The sequence below is a fragment of the Geotrypetes seraphini genome, chromosome 2 (assembly GCF_902459505.1).
Source record: "Geotrypetes seraphini chromosome 2, aGeoSer1.1, whole genome shotgun sequence".
NCBI lineage: Eukaryota > Metazoa > Chordata > Amphibia > Gymnophiona > Dermophiidae > Geotrypetes > Geotrypetes seraphini.
In genome coordinates, this window is record NC_047085.1 from 140,861,880 (window position 1) to 140,883,063 (window position 21,184).

The 21,184-nt window shown below is 46.2% G+C and overlaps 1 protein-coding gene across 8 annotated transcripts in view; it reads right to left on the reverse strand.

Annotated features, from left to right (window-relative positions):
- The window catches only part of RBBP8 (RB binding protein 8, endonuclease), a 200,200-nt gene that overhangs the window by 95,358 nt on the left and 83,658 nt on the right, over window positions 1–21,184 (reverse strand). For 7 of the 8 annotated variants that reach the window (XM_033933895.1, XM_033933891.1, XM_033933893.1 and 4 more), the window contains 2 exons: window positions 15,066–15,178; window positions 2,082–2,157 (listed from right to left, as the gene is read on the reverse strand). In XM_033933895.1, the coding sequence (XP_033789786.1) occupies window positions 2,082–2,157; window positions 15,066–15,178 (189 nt within the window). Of the gene's footprint in view, window positions 1–2,081; window positions 2,158–12,799; window positions 12,930–15,065; window positions 15,179–21,184 lie in introns of those variants that run through there. The other variant, XM_033933898.1, reaches the window with a different exon arrangement.

Genomic DNA, 21,184 nt, shown 5'->3' on the forward strand with positions numbered 1-21,184 from the left:
CATCTCGCCGGTCCTGTGTGGACCGGCAGGAATTTTCTGCGGACCGGCACCGGTTGAAGAACTGTGATGTAAACAGTACCCGGCGTATAAGACGACCCCCGACTTTGGGGAGGATTTTAAGGTACTGAAAAGTCGTCTTATACGCCGGCAAATACGGTACATTAAATTTAAAGGGAAAGCAACCCTTCAGACCGGTACTACCTCAGGATTTTTTTTTTTTTACAGAACAGACTCCACTTGGCTCTCCAACAGTATGCCTTACCAACCAGAGAGTAAGGTTTACTGTTGAGGCACCTCTAAAAAATGTGGCGGAGGTGGAGGAAAGGGGGGGGGAGAGACCCAGCACGTGACCCACCGGGTTTGACACCCCTGAGGTCGGATGAACCCCCAAACAGGGTCCACCCAAGCTCAATCCGGCACCAAAAAGGGGACAAAGAACCATAAACAAATTCCAACAGCCCTACTAAGGGTGATGGGTACAGCTTACCAACACCTGCTGGAGACTGAGAGAAGACTGAGGTAATTAGGGGGGGAGACACCTGATATGTACTATTCCAAAGTTTTGTCTCAGTCTCCACCTGCTGGGCATGATGAGATTTAACCCGCTTGTAAGATTAACCTATGCTGGTCTGGAGAGTTGCTAAAGAATGGGACTATACTCAGAGTTTCTGCAGTGCCTGCCTGTCAGCTCTCACTCTGCAGCTAAAGTGAAGGGAAAGGAATTTCTGCCTTAGAATTTCACCAAACAGTCCAATCTTCAGAATCTCCAGGCTGTCAGTCAGATGGTCCCCAACTGAAACTTCCCTTCCCTCAGAACTTCAACTTGTGACCAAGGGCGGGAAAACACAGCCTGTGTTCTGATACCCCAAGGGCTCTTATTCAGGGCGCAATCAGCCTGTGCTTAAGCTCCCAGGAGAACAGACCCCGAGCTCTGAGGTGGCATATAGCAGGCTGGCTCCACAGATCCACCCGAAGCTTGCCCTGTGAAGCTGCAGTCCGATTCTGCGAAAACTGCTTCCTTTCCCAGGAGAACCCCTAAGAGGGCAATGAAGCTATCGAAAGAGTCGAATTTACATCAAAAATAAGCAAAGCAGGTCAGAAACACTTCTACATGGTTTGCTTGCAGAAAGAAAAATCTGTAGGGGGCTCTGTGTTCCTCTGCTATATGAGAGGAGCCGAAAACAATGTGTGTGGCTTTGACTTAGTTCTTGGATACAGATTGAACACCTATTGTACAAACTCTGGAGTGGATGTAACAGAAACTTTAGTCGGTGATTGTAAACCCCTCTACATGCTTTGCTGTTTACAATAGTAATACTGACCACTATCTAAGCAAAGAACCATCACTAATGCTGGTCTCGACTGTTTATTACATAAAGGAGCAGTAAAATTTATCTTTCTCAAGATACAAATGTGCTGACTTCTTGCTCTGCTATTTCTTCTTTTGGTTTTTAATGCCAGGACCACCATACTTCTATGCTGTTAAATATTCAAGACATTTGTAATTTAGTTTTGAAAAAAGAGGTACACATCTCATGGCCCTAGCTCTGAGTCTATTTTTTTAGCTGCTGGGATAATATTATTATCTTACAAAGATCAATATAAAGCTAGCTTACAGTTCTGATGAAGATTAAAGAAAAGGCACCCCAACCCCAACCCTCCATTCCCCAATTTATAAACATAATGATGGGATAGGTTAATGTGGAGACACTTTCAAAAACCTCAATCGGAATCTTGGTAGGAATTAGATGAAAAATCAAATTTCAACAGAGAAATCTTAATGATTTTGTTTCAGCAAGAAAATGTTTGCCAATACAATAGCTTTAAGAAAAATTCCATGTTTAACAACAGATGTTTTATATATAACATATAGAGACTAATTTATTATGCTTTGTCCTGCTCCATAATTACAGAACAGGAAAAAAGCCTTAATAGTCAGATTCATGTATCTGATCATTTAAATTACACTGTGTCATCACCTATTGTGGAGCAAGCTAAGAATCTAAATTTAATATGCAAAATGTGATATATTGAGTATTTCTGCAGTTATCTAACAAAATAATTTTAACACTAATACTCACGCTATCTTTTTTTGTAACTGCTGGAACTGGTCAGAAAGCTTTTTATTTTCATCCTGCATAGTGTTCTTTTCATTCACTGTGAAATATTATTAGAAAAAAACAGATTACAAGCAATATAGCACAGTTATTTACCATAACAGGTGTTATCCAGGGAGAGTAGGCAGATAATCTCACACATGGGTGACGTCACCGACGGAGCCCCAGTATGGACACTTGAAAGTGAATCTCAACTTCAAGTTTAGAAAGTTCGCGATCAGCCCGCACCGCACATGTGCGAGTGCCTTCCCGCCCGACGTAGGCGCGCGGACCTTCAGTTAAGATAAGCCAGCTAAGAAGCCAACCCAGGGAGCTGGGTGGGTTGTGAGAATATCTGCCAGCTATCCCTGGATAACACCAGTTACAGTAAGTAACTGTGCTTTATCCCAGGACAAGCACGCAGCATATTCTCACACATGGGTGACCTCGAAGCTAACTATAATGTGGGAGAGTTGGCCCTTAAGAAAATGAATTGTGTAATACTGACTGGCCGAAGTGCCCATCCCGTCTGGAGAAAGACTCCAGACAATAATGAGAAGTGAAGATATGAACTGAGGACCAGGCGGCAGCTTTACAGATTTCCTCAATAGGGGTAGATCTGAGGAAAGCTACAGAAGCTGCCGTAGTTTTGATTTTGTGGGCTGTGACACCACTCTCCAGGTGCAGTCCAGTCTGAACATAGCAGAACGAGATACAGGCAGCCAACCAGTTGGAAATCGTTCCCTTGGAAACAGGATGCCCCAACTTGTTAGGATCAAATGAGATGAACAGTTGGGAGACATTCTATGGGGCTTTGTCCTGTCGCTGTAATAGGCCAAAGCACGTTTACAGTCCAGAGTGTGAAGCGTCGTTTCTCCAGCAAGAGAATGAAGCTTAGGGAAAACAACTGGAAGAACAATCAACTGATTGAGATGAAACTCCGTGACCACTTTTGGATGCATGCGCAGAACCACTTTATCATGGTGAAAAACTATGAAGGGTGAATCTGCCACTAACCCTCCTAGCCGACGTGAGTGAGATAAGAAAAACAGCTTTCCAGGTAAGAAACTTAAGATGAGCTGTGGCCATTGGCTCAAATGGTGGCTTCATCAACCTGGAAAGAACTACATTAAGGTCCCAGACTACAGGAGGAGGTTTGAGAGGTGGTTTAATATTGAAAAGTCCTTTCATGACTCTGGAGGCCAAAGGATGAGCAGTAAGAGGCTTTCCCTTGACTGGCATGTGAAAAGCAGTAATAGCACTGAGATGGACTCTGATAAGACGTAGATTTGAGCCCAGAGTCAGACAGATGAAGAAGATAATCCAACACAAAGTTCACCGACAATGAAGTGAGATCGTGATGATGATGAAGACACCAGGAAGAAAACCAAGTCCACTTTTGTTGATAACATTGTTGAGTGGTTGATTTCCTGGAGGCGTCGATAATACTGCGGGCAGGCTGAGAGAGGTGTAATGCAGCTGAGTTCAGCCCAAGAGATACCAAGCTGTCAGGTGTAACAACTGCAGGTTGGGATGAAGAAGAGCTCCTTGATTCTGTGTAAGCAGAGAAGGAAAGATTTGAAGAGGTATGGGCTCCCTGGTGCTGAGTTGAAGTCTAAGGGAGAACCAATGCCATCTGGGCTACCGAGGAGCTATGAGTATCCTGGTGGCTACTCCTGCTTGAGTTTGAAAAGAGTTTTCAAGATGAGAAGAGTGGGAGGAAACGCATAAGCATTTGCGTCTAATCCAGGAGAAACGCATCTGCCTCCAGATGGTGAGGTAAGTAAAGTCTGGAGCAGAACTGGGGCAACTTGTGATTGTGGGGAGCTGCAAACAAGTCCACTTGAAGAGTGCCCCACTGTGTGAAGATGGACTGAAGAGGTGTTGAGCTGAGTGTCCATTTGTGAGGCTGAAGAATTCTGCTGAGGTTGTCTGCCAAGGAATTCTGCTCCCCTTGTATGTAGATTGCCCTCAGGAAAAGGTTGCGGGCTGTCACCCAAATCCAGATTTTTTGAGCCTCCTGATAAAGTGGAAGAGAGCCCGTGCTTCCTTGCTTGTTTATGTAGTACATTGCTACTTGATTGTCCGTGCGAAGGAGGACTTGATCACTCAGAAGATGTTGAAAAGCTTTCAGTGCATAGTACATCGCCCTGAGCTCTAGCAAATTGATGTGAACTTTGCGTTCTTTGCTGGTCCAATGGCCCTGCATTTGAAGACCGTTCATGTGCACCCCCCAAGCGTATGGGGAAGCATCCGTTGTGAGTACCTGCTGATGAGGAGGTAGATGGAAAAGGAGACCTCTGGATAGATTGGAGGAGGTCAACCACCAGTGGAGCGACTGAAGAAGAGATGAAGTTACAGATATATGTTGTGAGCTGATCTGTCGCCTGAGACTACTGAGGAGTGCGAAGATGCAGTCTGGTAAGTGGCATCACATGAACTGTGGAGGCCATGTGTCCTAGGAGAACCATCATGTGCCTCACAGAGATTGTTTGGAGATGAAACATCTGCTGGCAGAGATGAAGAAACACCCTCATGAAAGTAGTGTTGAGGATTGTTTCGATGAACTGGAGACGTTGAGTCGGTTGCAGGGACGATTTGGGGAAACTGATCTCAAATCCCAAGACTTGAAGGAAAAAGATGGTATGAATTGTCACCAGCTCCACCTGTTGAGGCGCTGAAGCCTTGATCAACCAGTCATCCAGGTAGGGAAAAACCTGAAGACAGTGAGATTGGAGGGCAGCTGCTACCACAATCAAACACTTCGTGAAGACACTGGGAGAGGAAAGCAGGCCGAACGGTAATATCTTGAATTGGTAATGGCGCTGGTTCACTTGAAAGCGGAGGTAGTGCCTGGCAGCCAGATGGATTGGTATATGAGTATAGGCTTCCTTGATATCCAGAGAGCATAGCCATTCATTCTGAACCAATAAGGGATAGAGAAGAGTGAGAGAGAGCATTTGAAATTTCTCCTTGACGAGATACTTGTTGAGATCTGAGATACAGGATGGGTTGCAGTCCTCCCGTCTTCTTTGGAACTAAGAAATAGTGGGAGTAAAATCCCTGATTGTGTTGAGAGAGGAACCTCCTTGATGGCATTGAGAAGAAGGGATTGAACCTCCTGGAAAAGAAGAGGACTGTGCAGGGTTTGAAGCAGACTCTCTTGGAGGATGATCCGGAGGAAGGGTGTGGAAATGAAGAATGTAACCCTGATGAATTATGTTTAACACCCAGAGATTGGAGGTGATGAGCTCCCAACGATTGATGTAATACTGAAGCCATCCCTATCAGCTGAGGAAGTAGTTGTAGAATGGGAACTGTGGCTATGCTCACGAGGAACAGGTCAAAAAGCCTGTGTAGTTTTAGGCATGCCAGTTGGCTGTTTAGGCTGTTGACGTGATTGCTTTCTCTGCCTTTTAGGTGGAGGATGAGCAGGAGCAGCAGCCTTAGCAGCAAACCTACGTTGGTAAGAAGAGGCAGGCTTGAAAGGTCGAGGGGACTGAGGCTTCTTTTTAGGCTTCACCAATGTATCCCATCTGGTCTCATGATCAGAAAGTTTTTGTGTGGCAGTATCAGTAGAGTCGTCAAAAAGCTTGTCACCCAGAAATGGAGCATTTGCTAGATGATCCTGATGGTTGACGTCTAGATCTGAAACACGCAACCACATAAGACGTCGCATAGCCACAGACATGGCTGCTGCCCGAGAGATGAACTCAAATGTGTCATAAGTGGATCTGCCCATGTATTTGCGAAGTTGGAGAACATTCGAGACCAGAGATTGAAAAGCCTTGGTCTTGCGGGAAAGAATGTATTTTTGGAATGCCAAAAACTGCTTGACCAGGTGTTTGAGGTAGCAAGAAAAATAGAAGTTGTAATTTGCTGCTCGGTTTGCCAGCATTGCATTTTGGTAAAGACGTCTACCAAATTTATCCATTGTGCAGCCCTCTCTGCCAGGGGGAACGGATGCATAAACACTGGCCCCAGAAGATTTCTTCAGTGTAGATTCTACCACCAGAGACTCATGAGGAAGTTGGGGCTTGTCAAAGCCTGGAAGGGGCATCACCTTGTATAGAGACTCCAATTTCTTGGGAGCCACTGGAATGGAAAGAGGAGTCTCCAAATTTTTGAAAAAAGTCTCACTCAAGATGGCATGAAGAGGTAACTTGAACATGGAACATGAACTTGAATAAGGAAATGAATATAAAATGTTAGGTGTAACTTTGGGCAAGAGCGAACAAGAAAGGGACCTGGGGGTACTGATAGACAGGACCCTGAAGCCGTCGGCTCAATGCACAGCGGCGGCAAAGAAAGCATGATAAAGAAGGGAATCATGAGTAGATCGGCGGACGTCATAATGCCGCTTTACAGAGCAATGGTCAGACCACACTTGGAGTACTGTATCCAACACTGGTCTCCCTACCTAAAGAAAGATATAACCCTGCTGGAGAGGGTGCAGAGGCGAGCCACGAAGCTAGTAAAAGGCATGGAGAATTTGAGCTACAAAGAACGCCTCAGAAAACTGGGATTGTTCACCCTCGAGAAGAGAAGATTGCGAGGGGATATGATAGAGACTTTTAAAATGTTAAAAGGATTTGACAAAATAGAGCAAGAAACATCGTTATTCACATTGTCAAATGTGACACGGACAAGAGGTCATGAACTGAAACTGAGGGGCAACAGGCCCAGGACAAATGTCAGGAAGTTCGAGTGGTGGATGCTTGGAATGCTCTTCCAGAGGAGGTTGTGACGGAGACCACCATTCGGGGATTCAAGGGCAAGTTGGATGCACACCTTCTTGCGAATCACATTGAGGGATACGGGTAAACAAGCTATTCATCAGGGAACACCTAGCTTAGCCTCCGTGTGCGCAGGTCGCCGGTCTAGATGGACCTAAGGTCTGATCCGGTGAAGGCATTTCTTATGTTCATATCTCCTTAGGAGGCTGGTCATATCCAAGGTCTCTAAATAAGCTTTACTGTATTTAGAATCTGCTTCTAGAGAAATGTCCAGATCTTTTCCCATCTGGCGGAGAAATCTGGGAAAAAAAAGTTTCTCAGAAGGAGAAGATGGTCCTGTTAGAGAATGAGAAGGTGATCCTGAAACAGAAGAGTCATCCTCAGAAGTAGATGTTGGCTCCAGAACAGAATTTCGCAGCATAGATGAAGATTTATGATAGGTATGGTGCCGACAGACCGGCGTCGAAGACTTGACATGCTTTGATTTATGTGAAGCCTTGCCGGACCGGACCGGAGTAGCCTCAAGGGAGCTCTGGATAGAGGAAGACTGGTGCTGAGAAGATGGAATGCTCAACGCCCGTGTCGAGGGTATCCGCACCGGTTGAACAGTAGTCACAGGTGTGGTCGGTGTCGTGAACAACTCAGACTGGACCCGCACCAGGAGAGTCGGTGTCGACAGCGGCACAAGCTGAATCGGTATCAGCAATTGGAAATGTTCTCCCAACTCCCTAAGCAAGTTGTCAATTTTTTTGCTTCAGGGAGAGCACCCGTACCGTTTGCTTTTTAGCCGGTACCACCGGTGCCGTGACATGGGTCAGAGATGAGGAAGCTGATGATGAGGCGCTCACCTGGATCAGCACCGTGCGCTTACAGGACTTATGCAAGGTTAGTATGACTTGACTCAATGCAGCTTTGACTTGCGTCCCGGGAGGGGGAGGAGGGAAGTGGAAGGCTTACCCAATGTGGAGGATCGCGACACCAGAGACAGCATCAGCAGATCCGTCGGAGTCAATCTCGGTATCATCTTGGCTGGTGTGGTCAGTGTCGGTGATGAATTAGGCTCCCCTTCCATAGCGGCACCGAAAAGCTGTTTCTGCTACATAAGACAATTTTAAAAAGTTCTCTTCTGCAACGAAGAACAGCGGGCACAAGTTTTGAGACGGTGCTCAGGACTCAGGCACTGGAGACATCAGTGGTGAGGGTCAGTAACAGAGATAGGCCGGGCACAGTGACCACATTTTTTTTTTTCAATCATTTTTTATTAAGTTTTTCTTTCAAGTATACAAAATCAAGCAGTACAACAACATACCAACCATAATGAACAAGACAAAAAGCAGAAACAGCCAGGTCATTCGCGTCGTCCTTCACGAAGACCCACAGAAATCAATCCCCCCATACTACCAGAATCCCCCACCCCCACCCCACGCACTCCAATGTTAAAAGTTCAATAAAGAACTACGAGCTCTCGGGGACAATCCCTCCCAAACGGGAGCCCATATTCTCCTAAATTTCCTCCAGGGCCCCAGACCTCCCCTCCGAACATCCAGGTATTCAAATTTTAACAAAGTAAACAATTAATTTCTCTACATAGTTAAGGTAGGCACATCAGCTTGGCGCCACAACAAAAGGATACACTTCCGGGCTAACAAAGAGACCTTTTGCAATAACATGTTGCCCCCTCTAGACAATCCCAAATGAGCCCCCTGAGAAAAAAGCAGAACGTCTCAAGGGAATCTGCTTGCGCAGAGCAGACTACAGGTACAGTACTACAAAAGACCAAAAGGTTTGAATATGGTCACATGACCAGAACATATGAAGCAAGCCTGCAGGGGTGGACTGGCACCGAGGACACCGAGCATGAGAGGCATATCCAGAAACATAAGCCCGGAATGGGGAGACATGCAATCGTAGAAAAAACTTGAAGTGCTGCTCCTGCAGGACCACAGAACAAGTCAGTCGAGGAAGATGTTTCATCAGAAGACGAATCCCCTGGCCCATGATATGTTCAGATAGGGAGAGATCCTGGTTCCACACAGCCGCCACCACCTCAGGGTCCCAAGGGGCCACAAAGCAGCCCAAACTGACCTGATGGAAGGATAAACTAAGCCGAGTCTGACGAGACAAAGTCAAAGTCTCACACACCACGTCCGCCCGGTCTTCGTTCAAGGTAGCAGCGTCAAGTGAGTGGAGATAATGAGACACCTAGTGATAAGAAAAGCCAATCCCGAGCCTCCAAGAGACCCTCCGCTTGTAGACCCTGGAAAGAACGAGGCACTCCCTCTTCCGACACAACATCATGCACATAGCAAAGTCCACGATCCCTCCAGCGCTGTAAATATAGTTTGGAGGCATCAGGATCCAGGTCGCGGTTACCCCACAGGGGTAACAGAACTGTAGAAGTAAAAGGCAAATGCATGCGTTTACACAACCATTGCCAAAATTGTCTCATAGAACGTAGCAAGGGATGAGTCTTGGTAGGAAAAATCTGGTGTGGACGCTTAGCGTGAAAATAATACAGCAAATGAGTAGGAGCCATCAACTGCTGTTCAAGAGTGACAGGGGTATAAAACTGAGTGTTCTTAACCCAGTCCACCAAATGCCGAAGGAGACAGGCAATATTGTATCTCCTCAAGTCCAGAAGCACCAGTCCACCCCGTCAAGAGCAAGAATCATTCTAGGTTTTCTATTATTCCAAAGAAATTTACATAATACAGTGTGATACGTATTAATATCCTTATTAGTCATATACAATGGAAAAGTAAGCATCACATAGACCCACTTAGGAAACAGAACCATTTTGTATAGAGCAATGCGATCCCGCAAGGACAGTGGAAAACGAGCCCAAAGACTGAAGAGGTCTCTAGACCTGTTCAAAAGCACTGTGAAATTTTCCTTGTAGGCCCGGGATAGACTGCCAGTGATATATACCCCCAAATATTTGAGTTTGTGCGCCACCTATCTCAAAGGGAAAGAAACCGACCAATCCCCGTAAGCATACCTACCCACAGCCATAGCCTCAGACTTATCCAAGTTCAGTTCCAAACCAGCCACCCTGCCATGGTCACCAACCAATTGCAACACCCAGGGGAGAGACTGACCCGGTTGGGTCAACAACAAAATATCATCCGCAAAGGCCAAGCAACGTACCTCCTCCCGCCCCACGGAAACCCGAACACCGATCCATCCTCCTGGATCTGCCACAATAAGGGCTCCAAAGATAAAATAAATAATAAAGGGGAAAGGGGACAACCCTGACGAGTGCCACGCTCCACCAGAAAATAGCCAGAAACCGTACCATTAACCAAAACTGCCGAACTAGGAAGAAGATACAAAAGACGAACCATGGTCAGAAAATCACCCCCCAACCCATAGCCCTTGAGCACCGCAAACAAATACTCCCAATCCACACAGTCAAACACTTTGCTGGCATCATGACTAATCAGTAGAGCAGGGAGGGAGTGGGTAGCGCTGTGACCACACTTTTTAAAACCAGTGGGCGGGCATGACATTGACGGGAAGACCGCCTCTGCAAAATTGAACACGATGATTGAGGCGAGGAAAAGGCCCTACTGGTCCACGAGCTTGCAAACAGAAGAAAAATAATAAAGTTTAAAAAAAAATATTTCATACGAATGAAAAGAAAGACAAAGAAAACGTGACAAAAAATCACAAACCGTGAGAGCGGGAATGCAGTGAAAAGAGAAAAATTTTCAACACCTGTTGAAACGCGACTTCTTAGCTCCACGGAAACTAAGAAACTGAAGGACCACGTGCCTACATTGGGTGGGAATGCACTCACGCATGTGCGGTGCAGGCTGATCGCGAACTTTCTAAACTTAAAGTTGCAATTCACTTTTCAAGTGTCCGTACTGGGGCTCCATCGGTGATATCACCCATGTGTGAGAATTTGCTGCCTGCTTGTCCTGGGATAAAGAAGTATATTTGACAATTGTGTTAATTTCTATAATATAATTCTTACTTCACATTAAAAAAGCAGACTTATTGGTTGATATGTGCAATGGGACAAAATTGAGCCCTTCAGCCTTTTCCTCATAACCTGGAGCAATCACTACAGTAGATAAACAATATAAATGAAATAAAAAAACACAAGCTCTTTAGAAGTATTTTACATTTAGAGGCAGATATTAGAATGGACATACAAACTGGAATTCAGAAATCCAAGTTTGGGAGGTTTCAAGTTCTAGCAGTATTTTAGAAGATCTACTGTTCTAAAATAGTGAAATGGAAGTTTTTGTGCAGGTTAAGTGCGGCAAGGCCTTAATTTTAGAATCATAAATGTCTAATATATTAACGGGTCAGCATGTGCAAAAATATTTATGTGCTGGCACATACTTGTTTATGTTATGAAATAACAAAATAACCATTTATGTGCCAGAACATAAATGTTTATTTTTCCTAAAGCTATTAGAAAGCCCAATATCTCTTGCTAGTTTCACATTTGGGGGTTATCAACCACTGCAGAACTAAGGGAATGACCTCCCCTAATTTCTGCAGTGAAGTGCTGCTCAACAGAAGTACTTTTCTGAAACCTAGATGTCCTGGGTAGAGGATATAAATCCTGGAATGCTCTCCCAGAAGAGGTAATTGCGGAATCCACCGTTCTAGGATTTAAGGGTAAGTTAGATGTACATCTCCTTATGAGTGGCATAAGGTGACATAGGTAAGGGTAAGCTAGATGCACATCTCCTTATGAGAAGCTTAGAGTGATATGGGGACTAAAACTATGCTAGGGTACACCTGGCGGGGCCTCGGCGTGTGCGGATCGCCGGACTTGATGGACCTAGGGTCTGTTCCGGAGATGGCACTTCTTATGTTCCCGCTGATCTCTTTGGGCACATACCGACATTCCCTGTTTGAAATAGAGAACAATTTTTAGGTCTGCCTTACCTACCCTTTTGCCATATGCACATTTTAGAGAAGTGCTCTTCAATCAACAGTCCGCGAAGGATCAGTGTCCCCTGCAAGCACTGAGGAAAAAAGGTGGCTTACCATAAACGCTTTGTGGACTACTTAAGCAAAAACATCAGTGCAGTTTGCCTGTTAACATTTCCAGGCAGTGCCAGGGCTGCTAACGGGGAATTCGTGTGAACTTGGTCCGATGGCTGATGGGTAATTTTGGGTCAAAGGCTACTGGGGAGTCGGAACACGCAAAACGGGTGCCATGTAGTGAGTCTGCTGACTGTGCTGTTTGAAGGCAGCTGCTGTGCGTGCACAGAAAGTTACCACTGCTCTGGCTTGCGCTGTTTTCCCGGTCTTCCTCGGGCTGTCTGTGGGAGGAGCAAAAGATCTCCTTGCTCTTAGACCTGGCTAAAATGAATGAAGGTCCTGCTGCTGCAACATGTGGTATGGAACTGGAGCAGTAAGATAGAGAGTGTGAGATGTGACTTCCCGAGTTTTCAGGTAGGCTGAGGAGGAGAAACGGGTCTATGTTACTCAACTGCACTTCTGAGGAAGATGGGGTCCCGATTGTGTGGGCTGGAGACTAGAGACTCCTTAGACCGGTGAACGGACCGTTCTGGCAGCAGCACTGATTGGCAGTTAGCAAACAGCACATGACTATGTTCTCATGAAGTTATATATTGCATTTAGTACTCGGGGTGGGTATGATAGGGGGGCGGGGTTTCTCTCTGTTCTTTTATTTCTTAAAAAAACATCCTTGGCCGCCGATGCCACTTGCAGCACAACTTTTTACATCGGGGCAGGCAGCCCCTGAAGCTACCCGAAGCTAGCCAGCGTCAAGGAGAGGGGTTCTGGAGGACTCGTTAAAAGTCCATCTAACTGCGGTACGCGGCCTGCCATCGTGAGCCCGGGAGTCTGAAGGGGCATGGTCCAAAGGGGCAGGACAAGCCCCTTTTTAGCCCCTTCGGAGCCTGTGAGGAGTCGGGAGAAAGCACATATTAATTCCTTCCACTATGGGCAAAAGAAAGGCGAAACTACATTCTTTACCTTCAGGAATGGGACCTTTGGACCAGTATTTTTTGGCTCCTTCTATGCCACAGATGGAAGAGCAAGTAACTTTAAGTGTGCAGTCTGTCTCCCTCTCCTCAGGAGAACCGTCACCACCTTCTCAGCCATCAACCTTTCCTGAAAGAGTAGACACACCCTCTAAGGTAGAGGTTGTAGCCTCTTCCTCACAATCTCAATGGCTGGTAGTTCTATTACATAAATAAAGCAGTCAATGCAGGTCAAATTTAGAAGGAACAGGAAAATATCTGGTGTCTGGACAAAGGCATAGATGCTGAAAAAACTGTCAGTGTCGAGTTTTCGAGTCCTCACAGTGCTACTATCAATAAAGTGAACTTTGAACATTAAACCCATGGCTGAATTATTGACATTTCATCCTCACGACTCCTTTGTTGTGACATAATCAACCCCACCAGCACCAACTGGGGGCATGGTTTGTCATCCGTTGTTGGAATCAGACATAACCTAGTATGGCATGTGTGTGCCATGAACAAGGCCGCTGCTGTGGCCTTAATAGCCAGAGCCAAACCTCAAATTGCCTCTAGAGAGCAACATCCACCCTGTGATCCTGTGCAGGGAAGTCACTAGACAAGGAAGTCCGCTTGGTAATCTGAACCACCAGCGAATCCATTTTAGGCTGAATGAAAAGCTGTTGAAATTCAGGATCCATGGGGTAGAGCCTCCAAATGCTCCATAATTAGCATTGTGATGTCTGCATGCAAGGGAAAAATGTGGTCTGAGTCTTGCCTTTTGGATCCGCTGCATCCAGGCATCTGCTTTGTGAAGTTGCTATTTAATGGCTCTGGAACACATTTTTTTCCCCTGAGAACCAGGCCCCTCTGTGGTTCCCCAGCCCTAGAGGTATCAGATGGGACTAAGCACTTGGCTCCTGTTCCCCCCCCAGCACATGGATGCTCCTTTACTGGCCACCCAGTGCAAATATGCCATGATACGGGGGTAGAACAACATGAAGAGCCTATTCCAATCGATTTTAATCAAAATTGAAGGGTTTGGAGGCAGATAGAGGTTTTTAAAATAAAATTGGGAAATGCAAGATGGATGCTGTGGCAGCGATTTCTTGCCAAAAAATGGCCTGGGGAGATTCACCAAACTTCAAAAACTATGGAATTTTAGCACCCCCCCCTGATTTTCCTCATAGGCTGTAATAGCATGCACCCATAGTTTGATACTGGCGCCTGCCTGCTTCATCTCCCCTTACGGCTAGAAAATTGGAGAAGCTTTCTGCCTCAGAACCAGATATTAAAAACTCAAATACTGCAATCTTTGGGCTGCCAATCGGACCGAAGCCGGACTGAGACCTCAGATCCCATGAATTCACGCACTACAACGGGGGAGTAGGGAATGCAGCCGGCAGCCCCCAAAGCCCAACCAGACTGTCACATGGCCAAACAGCCTGCACTTAAGCACCTGATAAATCATGGGTGAGCTAGCTTCTAGGGGAACAGACCCCAAGCTCCACAAATGTTAATGCAGGCCAGCTGCACAGGTTCCCCAAAAGTGTTGCCCTGCTAGCTGTAGACTGCAGCTCAGAGAGTTTGTGTCTCCTCCCAGGCAGAGCTGCCCCAGAACAACTGGGGTCCTCTTGAGCAACAAAGTCTCATATGGATAAAAACTCAAAAATACGAAAAATATATTCAGAGCAGATTTTACTTATTCATTTTTTTTTGCTCATCCTCCCAAAGAAGAACAGAACAGGTTACAAATCAGGTACTCAAGCATTTTCCCTATCTGTCCTGGGGCATTGGAGGTTTAAGTGACTACACAAGGGTCACAAGGAGCAGTGAAGGATTTGAACTCACAACCTCAGAGTGTTGAGGCTATAGCTCAAACCACTGTGCCACACTCTCCTCTGAATGATCAGAAAGATACCTTCTTAACTCGCTTGCAAAAGAAAAAAACTGAAGGAAGGAAGCCCACTAGGGACGTAGGCAGAGTTGAAAGATGTAGATGATATCCTTCTGCAAGCAACTTGTGGTTAGGGGGATATTACCTATCATCCAAACTCCTGTATTCCTTGCACCAGAAGCAAGACTAGTGGTACACTAGTGCTATTAGCTGGATACTCTCCATGTAGGTCTCTAAACTCAAGAATTCCCAACTATGCCAATTATCTTAATGTTATGGCTCATTTTATACTACAGAAGTATACATTCAGTAAAATTATAAGGCTCTGAACTGTATTGTATTGCCACAACAGAGTCAGGAATTTGTTAGAAGTAGGACTCACTGAGTTCAGTTATAAGCTTCAAATTCTGCTGTCGGATGTTTTCAAATTCCTGCTGTTTCCTCCTCATGTGTTTTTCAGTCACTGCACATCGATCACATAATCCTGCCCTTAACCTGTTAGAAATAAAATGACAAAGAATAAACTTTATGCTTTTCAATATATGTGCTAAATTCATGGCCCTGGTTCAATCCTCCAGGCCCTGCACATTTCTGGGTTGGCAACAATATAAAATGTTGAATAATGTACCCCTTAGCCCTGAGAGCTGCACTGCAGGAGTCAAAGCATGACTGCTTTATTGCTAGCCTCTGGAAACTTTTTTTTTTTAAACATGGTTCATTGCCTTATGGTATAGAAAACCACTGAGAATAAATGTAACACCCTATTTATTTTCAAGTGTTAAGAGGGTTCAGCTAATTTTAATTTTGTTAGCCTTACCTTTTTGACTTAAAATAATTTCTATCATGCCCTGTTAATGTGCATTAATTAGGACCAGAATCAAGTACACTAATTATCAACACAGCTATCTGAACTCTGCAATATACCCATCCAGATGATAGAGAAATAAAAAATACTGGATAAAGCCATTTTGAATAATAAACAATTCAGATCTATGGGGAAAAATTACCTTAAAACATGATCTAGTCCTTTGAGAAGCATGATGGCAAATAAAGGCCAAAAGTCCCATCCAGTCTGTTCATCTGCAGCATCCATTATCTCCTCCCCCCCTAAGAGATCCCACGTGTCTGTCCCATACTTTCTTGAATTCAGACAGTCTTTGTCTCCACCACCTCTACAGGGAGATTATTACTCTACAAGAGGGCTTTAAACTAGAAGTGATGGGGCAGGGTGATCAAAGCTCCCGGGTGAGTATAAGCCCTCAGGTAAGTAAATCACTTAGGGCCAGATTCACGAACCTGCCCGATCAGGACCGATCTGTGCAGGTCTGATGAATTTTCAAAACTTCAATATGCAGATGGGGGCGATCGGAGGAACGCCCCCATCTGCCTGCCCGGATCGCTCTATAGCAATCCCAGCGCATGCGCAGACCATCTGCTTTCCCTGCAGATGGTCTGCACATATGTTTTGTGTCCGGGTTTTTTTTGAAAAGGTGGCAGAGAGAGTCACAATTTCTCTTCCTGCCTTCTCTTTCTTTCCTACACCCTTTTTTGCTTATTTTTTTTAAATCGGCTCCAAAGCGCTTTTGCATCAGATAACCCCGTGGCAAAGGCGGGAGAGTCTGACTGAAACTTTTCGGTTGTTGGAGCTTGGGGCAGAAAGCAGGGCTGGAAGATTGGGGCAGAGAGCAGAGCAGGGAGAGGAGCCGCACGAGGAGGTTGAACGTGTTTATTCCCAAGGTGCTGCAAACCTCTTCCTACACAGCAAGATCGGGGCAGAGAGCAGGGAGCAATGGAGCAGGAGAGTCGGCAGAGACTTGTGCGACTGGTCCCCAGCAGTCGCTTCTATTCTTGATTGGCAAGACCAATCGGTGTCCCAAATTTGTTTTATGAATCGCGTCCCTGCCTACTTTGCATGCATTTCCCCTCATTTACGTGCACGGAATTTGAAACGGATCGCTGGAGAGGTTAGTGAATGGGGCCAGAGGGAAATCTGGTCGCAAAGGGGTCCCAAACCGATCAGTACATGATTGGTTTGCTTTGTAAAACTAGCCCATTATACCTCTACACGGATGTGAAAAGGGGGCAATGTCTGGAAAGCAGTATATACGGTTCATAGTCAGTCACGCGCGAGACACCAGTGCGCCGACAATCGAGCGCTGACAATTCGGCGCAAGAAAGAAGCGCGCCATGGGAAAACTTAGTTTTAAAGAGCTCCGAAGCGAGGTGTGAGTGGGGAACCCCCCCACACTTTACTGTACAGTGTTCACGCTGCTGTTGGGGGGGGGCTTTGGAACCCTCCATTATAAAGAAAATTGAACTTTTTCCAATTTTTTTCAGGAAAAGTTCCGTTTTCTCTATAATGTGGGGGGTTGCATCCCCCCCTCCCCAACAGCAGCGCGAACACTATGCAGTAAAGTGGGGGGTTCCCCCCCACACCCCCTGTCGGTGCTCTTTAAAACTAAGTTTTTCCGCAGCGCGCTTCTTTCTTGCGCCAAATTGTCAGTGCTCGATTGTCGGCACGCTGGTGTCTGGCATGCGATTATCCCATCACCGTATATACTAATGCTCGAAGTATGGGAAACAAGATTCTGGATCTAGAATCTGTGATGGAAGAAGAGGAGTTGGATATAGTGGCAATCACAGAAACATGGTTCACAGAGAACCATGACTGGGATGTAGTTATACTGGGCTATAATCTGTTCAGGAAAGATAGGGTAGGAAGAAAAGGAGAAGGAGTAGCATTATATGTTAAAGAACATATTAAAGACACACAATTGCAAGATCTGCAGGGCAAGGAAGAGCCACTGTGGATCAATTTGGAAAGAGGGAATAGTGAATATATTTACATTGGTGTGATGTACAGGCTAGAGAATGACACGGTGGCGGTTTACCCGCGGCCACCGCGTTTAGCCGCGGTAACCCGCCGAAACGGGGAACGAAAACTAGCAGTCGCTACGGGGACGGGGACAAGGCCATTACCTGCCCGTGGAGTGGTGAATGATCTTGTCCCCGCAGTGAGGCATGAAGGATCGTGCGGTCTCCGCAGCCCACACCCACCTGCCCAATCGATCCTAGTGATTAGCCAGCTCTCTCCCTTCTCCTCACCTTAGTTTGTAGGGGTTTTTTTTTTCAGCGACCCGCACGCTATCAAAGAGCCGCGCACCCGCTGCTGCTCAGTTTCGATCTTCTGCTCTGACGCAACCGGAAACAGGAAGTTGCAGCAGAGCAGAAGATTGAACACTGAGCAGCCGCGCGTGCGAGGCTCTTTGGGAAAGCGTGCAGGTCGCCGAAAAAGAAAGCCTGCAACTAAGGTGAGGAGAAGGGAGAGAGCTGGCTAAACACTAGGATCGATTGGGCAGGCGGGTGGGGGCTGCGAGGACCGTGCGATCGCCCATGTTCCCGGCTCAAACTGGAAGGAGGGAGTGAAAGGGAAAAGAATTCTGGGCCAAGGGGATGAAGACGGAAAGAAAAACCCACAGCAGGAAAGAAAGGGAAGGACAGGCAGGTGAGCCAGATGCTAGAAGCAGGGGTGGGGGGGGGAAGAAAGAGGGAAAAAAGCTAGATGGGGTTGAAAAGAAGAGGACACACTGGTATAGAAGAGGAAGATAGGGGAAATCTGGACACAGGAAGGTAACAGAAAGAGGGGAAATTATGTGCATGGGGCATAGGGACAGAGACATAAAGGGGACATGCCATGGGGATGGTATATGGACACAGGGGGGGGGGGCAATGGCAGATACATAGGGGAGATATTAGAAATGGGGAAAATAGGAGCACAGAAGCGAGATGGTTTGTGGGGATGGGACAGAGACCGAGCTCGCAGGCTCCAGTGGCTTGTACAAATGACATTGTAACGTGCCATGAAAATAAGAGGGAGGAAGGTAGATAGATAGGCCACGCGAAAGGAGCTGAAGGATGGTAGAAAGGAACAGATGGTAAAGGAGGGAGGGAAGGGTGGTGGTGGAAAGGAATAGGACAGACATTGAAGGAGGGTGGAGAGGAACAGACCCTGAAGGGAAATGTGGAAGACAGAGTAGGAAGAAGACAGATGCCAGACTATGGGGGAGCGGAGGGAAGAAGATGGGTGCTAGACCAATTGGGGGGGGGGTGAAGGGAGAGGCATAGTAACAGCAAATGGAAGACGCAAAGAGAAGACACACAGTGGATGGAAGGAATTGAATGAGAAGATGTGGAAAGCAGAAACCAGACAATAAAGGTAGAAAAAAAAATTCTATTTATTTATTTATTTTTTGCTTTAGGATAAAGTAGTATATTAGTTGTGTTGATAAAAATTTATAAACAAAGCTCTGCCAGCTGAACATCTTTCTCTAGTTCAGCAGCAGGAACTTTGATTTATAAGAAAGGAATAAGCTAAATATTACAGTACTAAGGCTTATATGGATGCAGCGGGGACGGTGACGGGGCGGTGAATGGGATGGCAGTGGCGGTGATGGGGCGGTGAAAGGGATGGCGGTGACGGTGACGGGGCGGTGAAGGGAACGGCGGTGACGGGGCGGTGCAGAGGATGGTGGGCCAAGGACGGGGCGATGACAGGGACAGATTTTTTTCCCCGTGTCATTCTCTAGTACAGGCCTCCTTCACAGATGGAAGAAGTAGATAGAGATTTAATAATAGACATTCAGAATGTATCTAAAAAAGGGGGAAGTCTTGCTAATAGGTGATTTTAATATGTCATTTGTTGATTGGGGTATCCCGATTGCAGGGTCTTCTAGAAGTAGGGAGATTCTGGATTCTCTACAAGGAAAACTGTTCCAGCAGTTGGTAATGGAACCCACACGGGATGGGGTCATACTGGACTTAGTGCTTACAAACGGGGAAAGTGTTTCTGATGTTACAGTGGGTGATCATCTGGCATCCAGTGATCACTGCATGGTATGGTTTAATATTACGATGGGTATAGAGAGGGCTCATTCAAAAGCAACGGTTCTAGACTTTAAAAAAACTAACTTTGTTTGGATGGGGGTTTACGTCAAGGAATTATTGTCTGGATGGGAACATCTGGCGGGCGGATGGCTTGGAATCACTATGGGTTAAGCTACAGGGAGGAACAGGGGCAGACATTAAATTGGGTCTGTACTACCGCCCACCTGGACAACCGGAAGAAATCGACCAGGAGCTGGAGGCGGAACTGAGGCAGGTATGCAGAAGCGGAGATGTGGTGGTGATGGGGGACTTCAACTATTCTGGGATAGACTGGAGTATTGGGCACTCAAACTGCGCAAGGGAGAACAAATTCATAGAGGTCACGAGGGACTGTTTCATGGAGCAACTGGTCACGGAACCAACATGGGACGATGCCACTCTTGACCTAATCTTCAACGAACTAGGGGGGCCAGCAAAGGAGGTGGCGGTATTAGCCCCGCTAGGTAACAGCGATCACAACACGATACAGTGCAGGCTTGAAATTGGATCATCAAAGGGAAAAAGAACCACAACGACGGCACTCAACTTCAAAAAAGGAAATTATGATGCCATGAGGGAAATGGTGGGAAAGAAACTCAAAGGCAACATAGGGAAGACGGAATCCGTAGAAAAAGCCTGGACCTTACTCAAGGGGACTGTGCACGAAGCGCAGAACCTATGCATCCCCAAGTTCAGGAAAGGTTGCAAAAAAAATAGAACAAAAAACCCAGTGTGGATAACAAATGCAGTGAAGAAGGCGATAAGCGACAAGAAAGCATCGTTCAGAAAATGGAAAAAAGACCAAACAGAGGAGAACCAAAAAGTGCACAAAGAACACCAGAAGGAGTGTCACCGAGTGGTTAGAAAAGCAAAAAGAGAATACGAAGAGAGACTGGCAGAGGAAGCAACAAACTTCAAGTCGTTCTTCAGATACGTCAAGGGGAAGCAACCGGCGAGAGAAGAAGTGGGACCAATGGATGATGGAGACAGAAAGGGAGTAGTAAAAGAAGAGAAAGAGATAGCTGACAGGTTAAATGAGTTCTTCACGTCAGTCTTCACGATGGAGAATACAACCAACATTCCGGAACCCGAGGAGATCGTAATAGGAGACCAAGTTGATAAGCTGGTCAATTTAGAGGTAAGCCAAGAGGATGTACTCAAGCAGATAGACAGACTAAAGAGCGACAAATCGCCGGGACCGGACGGCATTCACCCAAGGGTACTCAAGGAACTAAAAAACGAAATAGCGGAGCCACTTCGACAGATATGCAACCTATCCTTAAAAACCGGAGAGATCCCGGAGGATTGGAAAATAGCAAATGTCACGCCCATCTTCAAGAAGGGCGCAAGGGGAGACCCAGGAAACTACAGGCCGGTGAGCCTGACCTCAGTCCCGGGAAAGATGATGGAGGCACTGATTAAAGACAGCATCTGTGAACACATCGAAAACAATGGGCAGCTAAAACCGAGTCAACATGGCTTCTGCAAGGGTAGGTCATGCCTCACAAACTTATTGTACTTCTTTGAGGGGGTGAACAGCCAGGTGGATAAAGGGGAATCTATAGACATCATTTACCT